This window comes from Numenius arquata, chromosome 11 (assembly GCF_964106895.1).
Source record: "Numenius arquata chromosome 11, bNumArq3.hap1.1, whole genome shotgun sequence".
NCBI lineage: Eukaryota > Metazoa > Chordata > Aves > Charadriiformes > Scolopacidae > Numenius > Numenius arquata.
The window spans coordinates 16775676-16795543 of record NC_133586.1 but is presented as its reverse complement, the minus strand read 5'-3'; the positions used below and the strand labels follow the sequence as shown (position 1 = coordinate 16795543).

The following is a 19868-nucleotide window of genomic DNA, read 5'->3' as shown; positions in this document are numbered from 1 at the left end:
GAATCATTGTGTTCACTCTTTATTGTTTCCATATTTAATTTATTGTGGTTTGACTTTTCTTTTTTTTTTTTTTTAAGCACCTGAAGTTTAAGGAGACGAATCTTGTGATGCTGCAGCAATTCAATGCATTAGCCCAGATGCATCGCATTGAACAGTTGACCGTTGATCCTCAAGGAAATCCGGTTGTCAACTTTACTTTGTGGAAATACTATGTTCTGTTTAGACTGAACCATTTTAATCTACAGAGGATAAATGGAGTAAAGGTAGGACAGTGTTGCTTCCTTCTTACTATTGGTCTTACAAGATAAATTAGCGTTGATTTTAAAAAAGCAGATTAACTGCTAATAAAATGAGCAGAACCCTGTCAATGCCCTTTCAGTATTACGGGGGGAAAAATGCAAGTAGACTTCACTGTATAATTTTTTTGTTCTGTGCATTTAAGTCCAACTGCACTATGTTACAGTTAGTAGAGTTGGTAACATTCTTAGTTACCGTAAATTGTACTGTCTCAAATGTTTGCTATTGCAAATGCCAGTCCGAGTCTGTACCTGAGTGGTTGGGATATACTTGAAGGGAAGACTTTTTGCTATTATTTCTGCACATTTCTAAAAAAAAATAAATATTATAGAACTGCATGATTTTACTTGATTTTAAGAAGTGCTACTATATTATATTCACAGTGCTGACACTGAATACTTGTGCAAAAATGTGAGTTTATCAGACTAGTTAGTAGTTTACAGCATATGATTATTTATATTTTCCAGTGTTACAAAATGTAGCTAAAATAATATTTTGTTCTTTAAGCCTATCACAGGAAAAAGTTTGTCGAACAGATTTTTATTAATTCATTTATTTATTTTCTGCTTGTCTTTTTGTTGGGGGTATGTTTTATGTTTAAATAGAAAGTTAGGACACTAATATTGCTATTCCTTATACTTTGTATTCCCCTTTACATCAGCTGAAAGTAAATTTATTCAAGCATATAAATAGTTATTTTCTACTTGGGCTTTGATCATAAAGGGAGTGAGAATAGTTACGACACAACACAATGTTTGAATGTGCATTCAATTTTAAATGCTAAATAAGTTTAAATGGAATGTTATGGAAGTTAATTAGAGCAAAAATAATGCATAGCTTTAGTGTTTAGATCTGGTCATCGTCATCATCATAAGTTTTGAATTAGATATTTTACTTGTTATCTGATACAGCCATAGCATTAATGTTGTGGTTTACTTGGTTTTAGTTCTGTAAAACATACATTAGTTGCACAGAAGAGCAGGAGTGGGTTAAGGAGCTTACCTGAATTAACTAGTAGAGAAAGTACGAGAAAGGATGAAAGCAAATATGACTCACTCCAACAGCACAGTATCTTGGGGGGGAAGTGATTGTCAGTAATCTCATGAGAACTTTAAAATAACCATGAATTTAGTACTTTCCAAAAAACGCCCATCAAAGTTGATTTATAAAAAAAAAAAAAAAAAGTTGCATGTGGGTTTAAAGTTTATTTCTTTTTTACTGCATCATATTTCCAAAATCAACATGAGTGATTCAGATTAAAAGAAAATAGAAGATAAATCTTACCTATTTGGTCTTCATGGAGAAAGAAAGGAAAAAAAGAAAATAACTATTTAAGTGGACTTTTTATTACGATCTCAAGGTCAGCAAATTCAGTCTTTGAAGGAAACCTTTACATTTAATAGTGCTTGGGGATGAATTTAGTAAATGTAGCACGGTGTGCTTTTTATGTAAGACATATATCAAATCTTAAATACGTATGACTGAAGAACATTTTTGCCCTCAACAAACTTTTTCGGCCAGACCACGGTATATGAAGATGTGCACACAGAAATCTTTTCGTAGTGTCGTTAATCATTTGAAAAGTGTCATAGCCAAGCAGCAGAAAGAGATGAACTCTGCTCGCTGTTTTTCATTAGTCTACAGCAGAAGTCATGGTGTCCAGCTTTGTGGAGATATATTACCTTTTCTGTTAAAATCAATAATAGAAAATCCTATTTCAATGTAAAGAATACAAACCCCTGAAATGTGCTCTCAGACCTCACATCAGCCCTAAATAATAGTTTCAGATGATGGAAAGGCAAATGTACATATTCTGCTATTCTGATTATCTTATGTGCGCAATGTTTGTGAAGACTACTGTGTTGCCAGCTCTGAGGTACATGTAGTTGGGGAGTAAAAGCAACATATACTAACTGAATTAAGGAAATAAATTGCGTAACTCTAGCACTTAAAATTTTATAAGGAAGCTTTTATATTCTTCCCAGCCTTCCCCTTGCATTCCAGTTATGTTCCAGGCTAGAAGCTAGTTCATCTCCCCCAACGATGATTTTATTCCCTTGTCGAACTCTTACATTTACTAACTGTGAAGAAGCAAATTCTCCTCATTGAGATACACTATTTGAAGTTTTCCCCAGTGATAGTAATCTCAGATTAATGAAGAGTTGTCAAGGTTTGAAGTTTCTAAACTACGAAATGCTTTATGCCAAGTAGTATGACATACAATATAACAGATGCATCACATTCACTGAATTGGTGCCTGTTTTCTGTACTTGGCAAGAAGCAGGCATAATAGGCTTACATTTATGTGATATTACCGTTATAATCTTTTTGTGATTAATGGAGCAAACAATGTACTGCAGTAAGATAGAGAACATGAGTTTCTGTGAACTAGAGAGTGTATTCAGCATTGCTGTCTCTGTTGACCTGGTCCTTATGCTTCTCTTAACATAAATAAATAAATTAAAATCACTTATTTCTCCAGCAGACATTTCTGCCTGCAGTGCTCTTTGTTTCCTTAGCTGCCTTCTGCACTCTTTGTTTTAGACCTTGCTTCTGTTAACAGACTGTTCAGCGAGGTCATCTCCTCTTAGACTACTAAGACATTAATTTTAAGTGAAAATGAGCAAATCTAAACACTGTGAAAATGGAATTGAGTTTACATTTCTAATTTCCTTACCTATGTTTCCTCTGGTGAATTTCTCTGGTGAATTTCTCCCTGCATTATGCTGTTGCGGTATACTTTAGGCTAGGGTAGATTGTATAGTCTGTAAACATTAAACAAGAATATAATAAAATTACGTTAATTTAGATCAAAATTCCATTTTACTCACACATTTGAATAATACAGAATGCAGAAATTGTCTGGAAGTACTTAGTAAATATTGTGAATATTGAAGTTTATTTAATAATGGGTTGCTTTCCACAACTATGTTAGAAGATGAACAGAAATTAAATTTGATCCAGAAATTAAGAAGTCACTGAGTGAGTTTCATTGTCCCGTGTTATCCAGGTCAGATTTAGATGATCATAAAGATTTCTTCTGCGCTCACTGGAAAACCAGGAGTCTAGAAACTGTGCCAACAAGTTTTGGCAGTTGAAGTCAGTTCATACTCTGGCCATCAGGGGAGGAGAAACACAGGCCATTGGCTCCAGAGGGTACAAGCCAAGAGAAACAAAAAACAATAACAACCACCAAAAATAAGCCCCTTTCACCTTCTTTATACAAAATTGAAATGTGTCGAATTAATCCTAAAAATTTTTCAACCATTGAAAATTAGTTTAAAGAGACATCTGTAACTTAATGTTGACACAACAGTGTGGATGATATTTAAAGAAGTATAATGGATAAAATAAAATAAAATGAAACTTATTTTGGGGGGTTGAAAAATGCAGAGAAAATACTCTTTTTTTTTTTTTCTTCCTTTTTTTTTTTTCCTGTAAAGCCTCTGTTTCCATAAAGCCTTTTCTATGATTCTGCCAAAATAAGAGACTGTAACTTATCTTTTCACATGTGGGTGCCCAGAATCTTTTCATTTCTCCAGCATAACTTGATCAGAAATTTTCCAGTAGACCTTCTGTAAATGCATGCAGTATGGAGCAGAATTAATATGTCTGGCCTTCAGATACTCAATGTAAGAAATCGTTATAAAATTCCTCATTTCATGAAGACTATCATGAAGCACAGGGTAGCATGTGTATACATTAAAGTTTCCAGAATTACAGGAAATAATACAAGCACAAGTACCTCATTTGGTTTCTTTCAAAGTACATTTAAAGTGCCAGTAAAAGCAAGTCTATGTTTTGAAGATATGCCTGGAACAGATCTGTATGCAGTATTCTGTATAACAAATTTCAGTTAATTCTCAAGGTACAGATGTAATGAAATACAAATGTGCCAATTTTGAAACGTAACTTTTTTTCTTTTTTACCCCCCTTTCCCTCACAGGTTACTGAAAATGATATTGTAATGGCGGAAAGGCTCTTTGGCATTCTGGCCTATGTAGCATCTTCTGAGCTGCCACAGTATCGCATGCTTTCATTACTTGGAGAATCTAGGTAACATACAATGAATGGAACTGGAATTTGTCCAGATGGTACTGTTTAATTCCTTTGCGCAGTAGATAAAAATATAAAAATTTCACAAATAACACCTTACAGAAGATAGGTTCTCCGATTATTGCAGAAATGCTAGCATCTCCTGATTCATGTAGCCAGAGGTTTTCACAGAAGTGGTATAAAGTCTGCTGAGTAAGATTAAAAGGCACACGCACACAAATGTACCACTTGTTTAATTCTCCAATTGTATTGGGACTGGTGAAGATTTATGGACTCTCACAATGAAGACTGACTGGTTTTAGTGGATATTTTATAGTGGGTGACTATAACAGTTAACAGATTTTAGAGCTAGTGCTAAGTAAAAAGGTGCTTAAAAACCCCTATTTTCCTTCATAGAAGTTCAAGCTGCAAGACTTCTGTTTAGGAGATGCTATGTGATGTATGTCAAAAAGTCAAATGTATAGAAGCAAATTAACGAAGGGATATCTAGAGTCATATGTATTTTGAGTAACTTGAGGTTGCAATAAACTTGATAGCTCATAAAGTACATTTTCAAAGGGAGAAAAGACAAAAACAACCCTCACAATCACTAGGAACATCTGCACTTTAAAAAATTTCCAGTAATTAAAACTGTAAATCTCTTTATTATCTTTTCACAGGAAGAAACAATTCCATTATCTGCTGGAGGGAAAGGGAAAGAAATCTGCGACTGGGAGTGAGGAAAGTAGTGATAACAGAAGAAATGGAGGGGATAGCACAACTCGAGCAACATTGAATTACATGACAAAGGATTTTCATATGGAAAAGCTTGAGGTAAGTACATCAACACAAAATACTTTCATCCTCTATTATATAACCTTATACTACTACTCACGGCATTTGTCTATATATCAGGTTTCAGTTGTGCTATTGAGAATGTGAATATTGAAAATATCACCACTTACCATATTTACATGCATGACGAAACATTTCATGTAACTGATCTTTGCCAGAATACCGGATAATGGTCCGTTTCTGTCTTTTAGTGAAGTGATTCCTGAACCGTGCCACAGTCTCAGAAATACATTCTCACCTACAAGTCTTATGTTCTTAAAGAAATGTACCTGCGTTAGTAAAATAGAAGCAGTAAGCACAGTTCTTGTTACAAAGAAGAATGTGTATTGCACGTGTTAGGATTTTCTAATGGAATTAGAAAGTCAGAAACTATATCCCAAAGTGAATTGGGGAAGAACACCTTCAGACAAGATTTGAGATAGTGCAGGCTGTAGTAACAAGGAGCTGTTTTCTAGCTTTTCAATGAGCTAGAGGAAAATAAGTATATAGGAAATGTATTAGGTTTAATTATTAATAAAATTGCAAGCTGGCTTGTTTCAGACAAGGGCATCAGTCACGCTTTTTTTAGTTTGTGTTTCTGATCTGCTAATTCTTTTGCTTGGGCAGGGAAATTGTTCCCAGGGAGAACATGCTTCTTTCAGCCGCAGTCTCCTTTCTGAGTTGTAGCTGCATGCACCCCGCTTCCCACATTTGTCCTGTTATTTGCTTTTTGATCATGTGGAAATATATAAATCCTCTAGTGCGAGAAATTAAATCAAGTTCAGTAAGCACTGAATTCAGTTATTCCATTGTGGTTTTGTTATTTCAGATCCATAGCATAAAAAAAGAGACAGTGACTGCATGTGTGGAGAGATTAAATTAAGAAAACATTTTAGTTGCAAAAGCTGTGATAATAGCTCTTAACCTCAAATGGCATGGAGTAAGACCTCTTGTCCTTTACCATGGACCAAGCACTGTAATAAAATAAGCTTGGTATTTGTACAGTTCATTAAATACATGCGTTGTTTTCTCTTCCCAGTGCAGCAGTTCACACCTTGTCCTTTTTTACAGCATTATGTATGTGGCAGCAGATATTGCAGGATGTCACAAGAGAAGAAAGAGTAAGATAGGCAAAAGAACTGATTCCAGTTCCCATCAGCAGCAAACTAACATAATAAATATGATTGAATAAGTTTATTGCTAAAGATGACAGTCTGAGTCATTGATTAATAATTTGGTTTTTTAGATGAAACAGCTGGAAAGGATTTTCTCTGCTTTATCAGTCATTTAAGAAAACTTCTGTTTTGGTGGCCTGAAGCATGACCTAACATTTTTAACAGTGCCGTAAATCAAACTAGTTAGATATTTAGCACCAATGTAACTTACTGTTCAAAGCTTATTATGGTGTTTTGTAGAAACTCTGCCTGAACAGGGATTAATACAGTTTGAGTGACTAAAATGCGGAGCTAGTAGTTGCACAAAGCGCAGGGTGTTTTGGTTTTTTCTATTATTATTATTATTATAATTATTATTATTTAAAGGTTCAGGTTACTTCACTATCTAATGTAGTATGTGTTAGGAGCCATGCACTTGCCAGAGTTCATCAGGGAACCTGTGGAATGGATGCGTACTGGCGTATTTTTCTGTGACAATATGCGTAGTTCTTGTTAGGGCAGGTAGATAAACATATACTTTCCAACTGTTGTACTACAATCATGAAAAACTGGGAAGGGAGAGAAGGAAGGAAAGTAGTCTGATGCTTAATGATTTCTGTAAATATTCACTGCTATGCCAGAAGGCAAAAATAAATAATCATAATGCTGTTAAAAGTTATTTATATGACTACTTAAAAGTGTATTTCAGATAAATTAATTAGTGAATGTAATATGAATGCTACAAATCCAGTAAGATTCTGTGACCGCACTCATAAAAGCTTGACACAGACCCTGGGCCGTGCAACTTAAAACCAACAGGAAAAAGTGTGCAGTGGCCTCTTTGCCTACTAATCCCAGCATTCTTTAATTCATTAAATTTTTGTGGTTGTGTTTTGGGTTTGCTCTTGGTTAACCTTTTCTTCCTTTGTCTTATACAATGTGTAATGGTTCTCCCATGCAGGAAATCAAGGAAAGAAAAACATTTTGCCAGACATACGTCGAGAACTTAGTGAAAGAAGCAGCTGACATCAATATGAAAAACGAGTCGTTGCAGAAGCTCTGGCCTCAAATGTTCATTGAGCTTGTCAGAGATGCAGTGATAGAAATACGCAATAAAAATTCCTACATGAAACTCTGCTTACAGCGGATCACTGATCAAAAACAGTAGAATCAAGGCTTCTTGTCTTGTAAGCTTTTGGGTTCGGTATTCTATGATGTTTTACAAACTTAAAACAATAGAATATAAAATTACCATCACTATGGCATACTTCACACCCTACCCCCTCCCCAAGGGATGCCTTTAAATCTCTATTAACTCTTGATAGTTTTGAAATAAAAGTTTACTTGCATACTGCTTTAACAATGCTTCCTTGGCTAAAGTGATGAGATAGCATAGAATTAACTTGGTGATTGTCATGTTTTACTAGGTTCTTGTTTACTTTTTTTCTGCTACCTTTGCTTCTGTAGTGCTACAGCATTGATTTTTAAGAAACAAATTTACACTCTGCTTGCCTTATTTTCTATCGAACACTTTTCAATTGTCACCTTTTTGACTGTTTGCTGCTGTTTAAAAAAAAAAAAAATCAAGAATAGTAGCTGATTTTTTTATGAGCAAAAGCTAATAAATTATTTTTACACCCTGAACTTGATGAAGACTTATTATTATTGTTTAATTTGTGAGATTATAGAACACGTTTTCACATCAATGCCATCACAGTGCTCAGTATGTCATAATTTAATGAGCCTAATTCTCAACTGAACAAATTGCCCAAACTCGATTTCAAGTTTTTCATTCATTTAATTTGTATTAGTTTGTGTGAATTATTATAGATAAAATATGAATTCGAGATATAGTCACTTAAGCTTTATTTTTGTTCTGTTAAAATACATCAATAATACGATTTCTTTTGTTCCTTGATTACTAAATGATAACTTTCTGAGGTTTGCCAAGGTCAAAGGAGCTAAGGTGCATGCATTACATTTGGTAAGGAAGCTGATGACTACTGTTCAGTTGTAATTAATTTCTGTGACTGTGTGAAAATTTCGTATTTGTTATCAATAAAAATAAATTATTCACTTTTGCACTTCACAGATACTGTAAGGAAGTAGTGTGTGCAAAGAAAAACCTTCTCCTTAACGCTGCATGAAGAGATGAGACACAACTTGCCCCCAAAATCAACTCTGAATGGGTAGAAAAAACACATTCCATAGCACAGTAACTTCCACAGTAAACACCTTGCCAGTTTCTGCCCAGAAGCTGAATGTAGGAACTGTTAGCAAGTCCAGCTGATTCCTGTGGCTAGTGTTCATACGCAGGTAGAAAATTGTGCCATTTAAACTTAATTTTATAGGTCCATTTTATTTTAACTCAAACAAGCCAGAACCACATGCATTCTTTGTCTTAATTCAAATTGATCTTATTTTACTGAAGCTCATTTATAAAAAAGAAATTCTCACAACCAAGGAGAACTTCCTGCAAGGTTTTCTATGGCTCAAAACTAAATTTATTTTTAAACTTTACCTGTACAAGACTCTCTGGCAAAGCAGAAGTGCAAATACAGTTTTGTGAGTTTCTATGCCCTGAAAATAGCCTTGAATGAGCAGCAGGAGTCAGTGGACGTAGGTATTTTGGAATATACAGTCTACTTGCATTCAGGTCAAACTGCTGCATTTTAGTTGTCAGAAATAATCCATTTTCAGAGCATGTTGCAGCTTAACACTGGCACGCATACTGCTAAATGTAGTTTCAATTTGGTTCATGTTATATGTGATCTTCTAAAGCATACTTGCAGGTAGTTCCTTTTCAGTCTTTACAGAATTTAATAGAGTTTAAGTCACTTAAATTCTAAGGAAATGTTAAAAGTCCTGAAGAAACCACTCCAGCAGTTGATGGAATTTAATAGAAATAGTCACCCTCTCCAGGATTTTTGAACTGCTTCATGGAATTTATAGTAAGATTAGTATACTTGATAGGATTTTTTTTTTTCTTTCCATTGGAAAATTGCACTCTTGGGTTTTATGGTGCATTTTATTAAGGGAACAAATTAACGTCCTGCAAAATGTGAGAAAAGGAGAGTTTACATTATAGAAATAGTCGGTATAGAAATGATCATGAAAGTGTGTTTTGGATCTATCAGTTTACATCATTTCTGTGCAAAGGGGGTGGATGGAGCAATTCCAGCTTCTGCATGGGGACAGAAACCTCAGCAGCTGTGTGAAAGTGCAGAACTCTCCTGATGATGTAGCTGGAGCAGATGGGCCCCTTTTGAATCAGATTCAGCAGCAATAAAAGTCTGGAAAAAAATGTTTTAAAGAAGGGTGGATTGGTCTAGAGGAACAGGAAGTTCTCCATGGGAAAATCCAAAGAAAAGCCAGACTTTTCTGATACTGAGGCTTTAGAAGTATAATCCTGACTGGAGGCTTTAAGGTAGGGTCTTGAAAAAACTAAGTGAAATGAATCAGAGGGTATTGACTGTGAGTTGTAGAAACATCTCCTTAAAATGCTCTGTATTCCCAGTGGTCTGTGAATGCTGCCAGCTTGGACTTTTTTTTCATGAATAGCAGCTGTTTCATAACAGCATTGCTAAATGGCTGAAGCGAGGGTAGCAAGACAGCTATTATAAATGAAGGAAAGATTAATGTTGGAATACATACATTTTTTTCACATAGAACCAGTAGGAACAAAAACCCTTACATTTTTACTAATTCTTTTTAGGAAACAAGTGAATGATGGACTGAAGGGATATTAGACCTAAGAGTACATAGAGTTTTAAGCAGCCAAGTCATCTTAAAATTGTTAGTGTGCTATATATTGTTTATGTGTTTATCAAAATTATTTGTCAATTCATAAAGACTTGTGGAATGCATTATTGTAGTTGCTATTAAGGAGTTTCTGAGGACCTAAAAATCTGGAGGTGGTATAAACAGCAAATTCATAGATGTCCAGAAACTTAAGTACTACATATATAAATTTTCTATGGTTACGGGTATAAATAGAGGAGTTAAAATAGCCATTGATTTTGAAGCTGGGGACCTTTTAATAAAACCTTCCAGGCTGAAAGCAGTTATTTTTGTCTGCTTCAAAAGCCCTTAAATGCTGCATAAAACCAAATTTGGATATTGTTAATATTTCATTTATATCCTGTCCAAACCAGACTGTTGTGATCCCCTCATGTAACCTGACTTTCTGCACAGGACAGGAGCTATTATTGTAAAAATTCCGTATGTTAACTAGAAATCATCTTAAGGGTTAAAAAGATGCTATTTTGACTTTTAAGTCTTTTGAAAAGTTTTTTTCCATTGATTTTTGGATTATTTATACAGCTTCCTTATTTTCTGAGATAAACTTCCTCTATGTCCAGACAAGGGCAAATATGATGTGTCTTACTTTTTTTCCAGTTTCAGTTTAGCCGTATGGTGCGTGAAGGCCCCATTGTGTCCCACAGAGTCACTGTTTATTATGCAACTGAAATGTGATCTTTAGTAAGGAGGCTGATGAAGAGCTGTGTTTCATACACTCCTTTTGATACAGGATCTGAAAAAGTAATGGAGCTGCAGATATGCTGCCCCAGTGGAACAAAGGGAGAAGTGATTCACTTGATGCAAACCAAAAGTGGATTGTGACAGTTTTAAGGAAAAAAAGGTACTGGGAAGAGGTTTTAACTGAGCATTGTAAAGTGAGTAAAACTGCTCTACTGCCTGGGCCCAAGTGTTAGATCTGAATCTGGAAATAGCTGAAAACAGCTGAAAACTTTGTTTTCTGGTCTGTGTAGATCAGTGACATAGAAGCGAAATATCTTGTTCCGCTGCTACAAGTGGTCATACTTTTATGATGTAAGCTATGTAAAGTAACAGTAATAATAAAAAAAGGTTAACCTATTAAAACACCGCTCATCTGCAGACTAAGTTAGGCTGTTGTGCAAACAGTAGTGAGTCTACAATCTACCTACACATTCTGCAAATTCAGGACAAGTGACTGCTTTGTGGGGTTTTTTTAACCAGGGCTGTAGGAGTGACAAACACTGATGCTTTCAGTTGCTACTTTTTATCATAGTGACACATCAAGATGAACTGCTTTTTGTTAGCTAGTATATTTAAAGAAACTGAGGCAAACACTTGCTATTTGATATTATTAAGTGACATTCACAAAGATGTGATTTAGATCAGGAGGTCAGTGTGCATATGCGAAATCACGATAACAGCTATTTGTTTTGATGGGGAGAACAGACTGCTTGAACATGTTTCTGTTCCCACATCACACGCTCTGCTACATCTTGAAGTCCAGTTTCAGTGAAATTATTTTTCTCTTTAAGTGGGAGGCATCGGTCTTTTGGGGATTTGTAAGATTTGGTGTTTTGTTACACCCATGTAGAACAAGGAGAGGGAAAAGAAGAGAGTAGCTATCACTTTGTTCTGTGGTGTGATGAAGTTGCCTTTACTCAAAAGTGAATATAAACTGATTTTTGCATACTAAAAAGTGTAGGCTACGCAGACTTTAAACAACTTTACAAAAGGCTAACTGATATCCGCTTACATACCTCAGAGCTGGATTTTCGTGAGCATGAGCTAACAGAAATTGAATCTAAGGAGCTGCTTATACAACCCAAGTATCTAATTTTATTGGCTAGCTTTGCTAGGCTTCTGCTCTCGAGGGAAGAAAGATAAGCTCATCTGGAGGAGCTCTTGTCTCTGTTTACTGTGGTGAAAACAGCATTTCATTACAAGCTGCATATCGGACCTCATAGGCCATACTTGTGGGGTGGACAGATGCTTCTGCTCATTGTATCAAATGTTAGGAAGCCCTGGTGAAGATTAGAGAAGCCTTAATGGGGGGGGGGAAAACTGACTTGTCTCAAGTTCTGAGTTGTTTGGGCTTTGTGGGGCTTTTTTCAGTTATAGATGGAAGCGTTGCAAGCAGAAACATAGTTGACTGATAAAAGTACACTGAGCGTAAATAAAGCTAGAAAACTGCAGGTTAGAATATTTATACCAAATCCAGCAGTAGAAGTATTCAGCATCCCCAAGAAATGTATTTGCATAGGACAACCCTATGTTCCTTCTACAGACTACATTGACTTCAGAAGGCCCTTATATGTGACTGTTTTATCCAGCTTTTTGGAAAATACAAACTGATGGCTTCATGATTACTCTGGACTTTGATTGATTGATACAGTATAAAATACTGTAATCGTGTAATCAAGACAGCAGGATCAAATTTCTTAGTTGGTTGACAGGATGACAATGCTTAATCCCACTCTTTGTTGCAATCTTCCTAATTAGGCAGCCACTTCCATATTAAGCAAAATTTTCTGTGCAATCTTCATTCTTATTATATAGTGCATGGCATCCAGTATATTGCAACATCCATAACCAGGATGCTTTCTAGTTTCAGACAAACCATTCCTTTCACTTTTGTTTGACTGATATGGGTATCATAGAGGTTAAATGCTGCTATTTGATGTACATAATTTTACACCTAACAAATCTGGAACTTTACACGAACACTGAGCAGATCATAAACAAGTTAATTCTTTCTGGAATACTAGACACGGATAATATAAACAGCACTAAGCTTTTCAAAACAGTGAGAATGATACCTTTCAAGAATCAAGGTTAACACGTAGTATTGAGCGCTTAAGCACAGGAGAAGATAGAATGGAATGACATATGGTTTCCATCTATTTACAACATATCATTAGACAAGAGAGTGTACAGTTCATTTGAACTACAGTGGTGAAGAAATTGTGCCCGTCTCTGTGATGTTTGCATTACATGCTCACGTAGTCTAGACATCCTACATGCAAATAACAGTGGTATTAACATAATTCATGCTCAGTGAAAGAAATCATAGAGATATGTAGAGAAGCCGTGACTTTACAGTAATAAAAAATGCTGAGTTCATTATCTTACTCTTAGAAATTATATTGTGAGACAATATGTGCTGTGGTTTGTGTTCTGTATGGATATGTAGCACGTTTGCTGCCTATTTACATTAGGCTTCAATGATCTATGTTTTCTAATAAAGTAATGATTCTGAAGAGTGATGAAAGAAACCAAGAGCACAGAGTACAAGTTTCTTCCAGTTTCTATCTCGGCACTGACAACAGAATATATTAATCTTCACGCAACTGTCATATCCTGGGTAAAGTACACATGTTAAAGCTCTCAGTCATTTCACTATGAAGCTTTTGTGTAAGTCTACAAATAAGATCCTCTAGGGAAATGTTACTTAGATTCCAAAGAGATCTTAGTAACTGTAATAAAATGTAAACATTCAGGTTTTTGTAATCCAGAAAATGTGAACTGGCTTGTCAGTTTAGAGAGGAGAAGAACTGGGTAAATATTAAGAGGGAAAGATTCCCAGGTGTGACAAGTGTATTGGAATACAGAGAGAATAGTGAAGAGAACTTTTATTACAGTGATTTTTGCATTCTTCTGGAGACTGCACGTGAATGAATGGAAACAGGAATATATAAACTCACGGCAAAAGACATAATCACTCCCTAAACGACATGAATATGAAAACCTCTCTCTCGTGTTCTGGCAGTTACTTCTTGTGTTGCTTTGTTGTTTTTTTGGTTTTGGTTGGTTGGTTTTAAAACCACCAACTAACAAACACTCTAATGCTTTTATGACAATGCAGTGAACAACCAAGGGGCTATATTTGAATTTTCAAAATATCTTTACAGGTTTTATTTCTTCTGTCTTCAGTATTTACCTATTTGACAGCTGCATGAGCGGAAACATTACACTGTACATTCAACAGTTAGAACAATGCCAATTGCTTTATTAGAGGTGAAGCCTTCACTGTCCTGAGGATCTGTGTCTAGATTAAAAAGTAATCAGTAAAGCAAACTATTTTTTTTCTCTTTTGCTTTTTAAAGCAAGATATCCAGTCATTCTTTCCTATTGTGAATAAATGTGCGAGTCTATAGTCAATGACATTTTTCTATGTGAATTGCCAATGCTTCTAGATGTAACTGTAGACATTGAGCTCCATCTATTGCATATTACCATTATTCAGCATAAGCACATGCTTGCTTCTAATTACACACTTGAATATTTCCATTATTTTTTAGGATTTTCCAACACTAGGACTTATTATAGCCACGAACATCTTTGATTCTTGGCCTGAAATGAGATGCTAGGTTAAAGGCAGCATATTAATTAAGTACATTTATTACTTTTAGTCTTTGAATCAGGTCCTTTTTTATTGTAAAGCCTGTTGGAATTAATATCTTATCCAAGACAGATCTTGATATAACCAAGTTATATTCAGATTATTCCAAATGCTGTGAGCAGTTAAAGACATTGTTGTTGATAAGTTATTTACATTTATTAATGTAAACTATGAACTGTTCTTATCATGAGGTATTTAATTTAGTGCGCTAACAGCTGTCTCCCGAACGTACTTTTCAATCTTTGATGGAATGCAAAGTAGATTGCTTTATAAGAATACTTCTAGCCATTTGTGAACATCTGAAATCACAAATATGGGAAACCAAGGTCTAACTAACAATGGAAATGGAGACCTTGTTTCATGATACTGTAGATGCTAGGGCTTTGGTTTGGGTTTGGTTTGGTTTTCCTAACTAAAAAGTGAGTGATGTAGGTCTCCATGCCCTTCCACCACCCCACCCCCCAGTGTAACTCACTGTAGACTACACTTTGCATTAAAGATGCTGTAGAACTGAGCCGAAACTCTTACTTCATCCGTTTTGTTTGTAAATTGAATTTCTAGATGGTTAACAGTTCTCATTATCCACAGGATTGTTTACAAAGGTTTATTTATGTTGCATTATTTCAGTGTTACCATACGTCCCCTCTGCAGATGTAGTAGTATGAGATTTAAATGCAAGTCAGCATGCTGCTGAAGATTCCAAAAGGTATTTAGATTTATGGTGCATTGGTTTATGGTCTTTATTAGGATGCATAATCAAAAATGCAAAGTCTAAACTAGGTAACCTATGTGAGCTAAAACCATGGTTCTGTTGAAGTTGTTGCAAGATTCCCAGTGACTGGGATTTTACACATGGCCTATGTGCAAGGTGAGAATTACCCCAACCAAATTTTTTTTTAATATCTATGGTGATGATATCTATGGCTCAGCTAGACATCTGGATTCTGTGCTGGCTCGAGGAAAATAGACACTTCAACAGTGTGAAACATGTGATGTGTTTAAGATGACCATCTTTTCAGTGCAGTGGAATTGCTTTTTCTTTTGTTCCTTCTCTTATTCAGGTAGTCTAGGTACTCATCCAGATGCTGATTTCTGCAAAAGTTTGAATTTGTACAGACAAGTTCTGTCCTTCCCACCTGTTGTCTTCTTCCCTCTCATGTAATTAAAACCAGTATTTTCTTCCATGCCAGTCAGAACCCACAGAAGTAGCCCACTTTGTGAAGAACAAGCACACGCTCTATTTGGATTTGGGGTAAAATTTGAGTGTCCTAGATTTCCAAAATGAGAGACGCATACCCCAAGTCTTGCCAGACTTCAGTGAAATCTGGATCAGTATGTGCTTTTGTCACATTTGAGAAGGCCGTGAGGCCTGACACGCAGGTTCTCTCCTTTACTGTTTTGAATACACATATTGCCGAAGGAGGAGAGCCACCTGGTCACATGGATAGAGTTGGATGGTGGTGAGCTGACTGGTTGCAAGGCAGCTGCTGTCTCATATACCGTGATTATTGTGTGCTGGGCAAGGTCATTTGCAGATAGTATGGGTTTTCAAGTTGTTGAACAGATTCATCATATATTCTGTAGAATACCATTCGCAGTATTTTCTGGTTTATTTACAAGAAAAAATAAGTTGTCCACATCTTTACAGAAATAGTGAGTTACATAGGTTAAAAATTACTTCAGAGATGCTAAGGACCCTTTAGCTTTGTTGTTACAGTTTTTTAAATTGCATGAATCCTGATCTTGCTGCTACTTAGAGAAGAAACCAAAAAAGGAACCACGGGTGGTCTGAGAAAGTTGTATTGATTATTTGCTCTTTCTCCTTTGTTGGTACTGAACTTTTGCCCTTGCTTGATGATGCTGGCTGTAGGCTCACTCCCAGGGATTAACCCAGGCTGTGTCAGGAAAGTATTTAATAGCTCTCAGTGTGCTCAGGGCAGTTTCCAAATTCGGCAACATCTTAAATGTGCAATATCTAAGATTAGTCATTTATTTTCACATCTTCCATTAATGCCTCACTTCAGCAAGCTTTGTCACCTTGCAGGGACAAACTAGTATTTCAGTAATGCGATTTATGATTGTGTTTGAGGTCTTTCAGCATAACAGATGAGTGTCAATTGTAAAGATTCTGATATTAAAGAATGTTTAGTTTAAGACATCTGTGGAGCCTCACTGCTGACTGGCTCTCATTTTTTATTCTAGAGACACCTTCTTATGAAATACACTTGTCAAACTGCTTTTTACCAGAGCCTTGGAGAGGATCATCCCCTGATGGCCTACATTTTAACAGCAGCAAAAGTGAAATAAAAACACTTGGTTGCATTAGATATCTGGTAATGAGCTGACAAAGGTGTTAAGGCAGCCAGGTGCTGTGTATCTCATCTGTAGTGTATGTTAAGTGTTGGGCAGCTACAAAGAGTGAGGCAGCCTTGTGTATTTTTAGAGGTGTGAGAACTGTTGTGGGAAGCCAAATCCTTCTATATTTTTCTTCCACTATTCCCCTTAGGAGGCTCTCTCTTTCCCCACCCTTTGTTTCCAAGGTCCAATGTATTCTGTTATTAAGGAAAATATTGTCGGTGTTGCTTGCTTGGTCCAACAGAAGGCAGGCACAGGTGACTTTTTCCCCATCTCTACAGTGGGGAACAGCTACAGAGAGGCTATTGCTTAATTAGTATTAGTTATTATTGCAAAGCTAAGGTGGCATAGCTGTGTTAGGTGGAGAGGGCAAGGGGAAGAATGCTAGGTGTAGGGGCACCTGTCAGTGTGGAGCAAAATAGTTCTAGCACATGTAGTGCTAGATTCGGTGGGATTTTTTTTTCCTGGCACTTTTTAGAAATTTTTTTTTTTATTACTCTAACTTCAATTGAATCAGCAGATGAGGGAATCCATTACTTGGCTGCTACTAACACAGACTTCATTAACTAGCACTTTCATCTGTAACAGTCACAGGTCAAGTATTGCCTGGATTTTTTAAACTAGTCTGTCTTATGTGGTAGAGAGGAATCATGCCACTGTTTGTTTTTTTTTATTACTCGTTGCACCTATAGAATGAGTGGAACTTGTGATAAATAAAATGCACTGAAAGCAGGTATTTTTCATGTGAGCTTATGTGCTAAATGTTTTGCATCTCTTTGAAATATTTGCTGATCTAGAGGAGTCTTTCACTTGTGGGTTATTTCATACATATTTGTGTTTTTCCTTTTAAGTCTACATTTGTTTAAGAATGCAGTCAATTCAGTGATTCCTAATCAGAAGCGTTTGGAAATCTAGAACAGGATTGGCAAGTTCTTGGCTTTTGGTCTTGCAGTATTTTATTCTTTTTATGGCAATTTACGACACAGCTAAAAATCTTGTAAAACTTTTAAGTAGGTTCCTGGAAATTGTCTTTACTGGCTCAACTAAAAGTTATTTCAAAATTTGGGCTGAAAATTTTTCACATATTTTAGACAAAGCTTTAAAAGACTTATTTTCTTAACCATTCAAAAGACAGTTTTGTGAAGTACTCAAGACTACTTCTTTCATAAAGTGTATTTTTTTCAGAAGGGTTTGCCGAATGTTCTAGCGATTTACTTAGTGAGTATAACTGTTTATCTTGTTTTAATTCTGGACTAAAGTAGTATGATGTCAGATGCTGTTTGGCTTTCTTTCATTCTAGCATTGTGTGATGACATCAGTCTTCACATCAGAGAGAATTAGAGCTTGAAGGTACAACATATTCTTGGCGAGAATTATGATACTGGGATCAGGATTTTGGGTAGGGTGAACTCCAGGTTGATCTCCTAGAAATAAAGAATACCAATGACTTGTACACAGTGAAACCAAGCAGTTACTTGCAGCTAGTTTACTTTGGGCCAATAAAGGGTTTTGTTGTTTGATTTTATTTTTTTTTACATTACTGGGATTCTTGGAAAATTTGCATCTACTTTCAGATCTGAGGAATGAGTGCCAGCATTAGTAGCAAATCATATCACTCCGTTCCTAGAAGGAGCTTGGGAAAGCCGTGGTCTTGCAGCTGCATCTAGAAGTTTAGGCTCACTTTGGATCATACACAGGTGAAGCAACTGGTTATTTTTGAGACTGGAATGGAGATCGGGAGCAAACCAGCTCAAAATCTGTACTTTAGGTCTTCCTATTTTCACGTCTCTCAGTCTTGTGTTGAGAAGGGGAGGAGGAGTGGATGGGTGGCAAAATGAAAGAATGCAGACTATGAGATATGGGGGGACCATAATGATAATCTGAAGTCAGGAAATACGCTTTTTAGAAGAGCTGTATCTAGAACATGGAGAATTGGGCAAACCAGCTGCCTCTAGTGCGAGGCGCTGCGAAGCAGAGGAAAGCCTGTGGCACCACAGTTGGGTGATATAGAGGGCTAGACACAAGGGAGCTGGGAGCCAGGATTGCAACTTTTGATTTCAGGCCTGTACAGCTTGGCAGGTCTCTGTAATTTTCAGTAAGAAATATGTGCACCCCAACCTCAATGAACATTAATCTTCTTCTCATAACATTCTTTAGCTGTTCTCTTTGGTTGCTCTCCCAATTCATTCCAGAAGGCGGCTTTCTACAGACTGTGTGTTAAAACAGGATGCCTCTGTCACGTGTCAGGTCAGTGATTTAGCTCACTATTGAGTATTTTCTACTACTTTATTTATTCTAGAAACTTCTAGTGATCACTTTATAAAATGACAAAGAATAGCTGTATCGTATGAATATCTATCTCAATTTAGAAAGGGTAGGCCCTTTACAGATGCGTTAGGAGCAGTGTTGCTAATCGTGATGTCTCTTTCCTGGTACTCTGCCAGAGACATTCCCAGGCAGTATTGTGCCTTATGAAAACCAGTCTGTAGCATCAATCATCTCCGTGTTTTCTCAAGGGAGCAGTTATTTGCTCGCTGCTATTAAAGGATTAATAAATTTCTTGAAAAGCTTTTTCATAGTTCTGTTCTGCATTAGAGCAGATAAACTCAAGAGAAATTCAAGCTAGATGAATTGTTCTGTTGGGGAAGCAGCTTGTTCCCATCTGCTGCCTTTGCTGGGAAGGTGGCACATCATTTCTGCAGAGGTAAGATGTGGCATCCAGGATAAAGGACCCCCAGTTCAATTTGAAAAGCACTGCAAGTGGATGAGAAGTGGTGGGTGGCAGCAGTGGGCTATCAGCAGACATCTTGCCTTGGTGCTGTTATGATATGAGCAGAAAACATTCTGTGGGCAAATGTCATGCATGTGTAAATTTACTATACTCTTCCCTTTCCAGACACATAGCAGGGAAATGTCCAGCCCAGACACCTATTCCTCTTTGCTGGGGAGAAGTTTATATTTTGAGCTGGCTCATATTAGTGTCTAAGGACAGAATGGGACCACTCATCTTTTAA

The 19868-nt window shown here is 36.4% G+C and overlaps 1 protein-coding gene across 3 annotated transcripts in view; it reads left to right on the top strand.

Annotated features, from left to right (window-relative positions):
* Window positions 1-7962, top strand: part of LRRC49 (leucine rich repeat containing 49) — a 50516-nt gene extending 42554 nt beyond the window's left edge. For all 3 annotated transcript variants that reach the window (XM_074155496.1, XM_074155495.1, XM_074155493.1), the window contains 4 exons: window positions 78-263; window positions 4244-4353; window positions 5013-5166; window positions 7282-7962. In XM_074155496.1, coding sequence (XP_074011597.1) covers window positions 78-263; window positions 4244-4353; window positions 5013-5166; window positions 7282-7488 — 657 coding nt within the window. In that variant the 3' untranslated portion in view covers window positions 7489-7962. The remainder of the gene's footprint in view (window positions 1-77; window positions 264-4243; window positions 4354-5012; window positions 5167-7281) is intronic.
* The last annotated feature ends 11906 nt before the right edge of the window (window positions 7963-19868 follow it).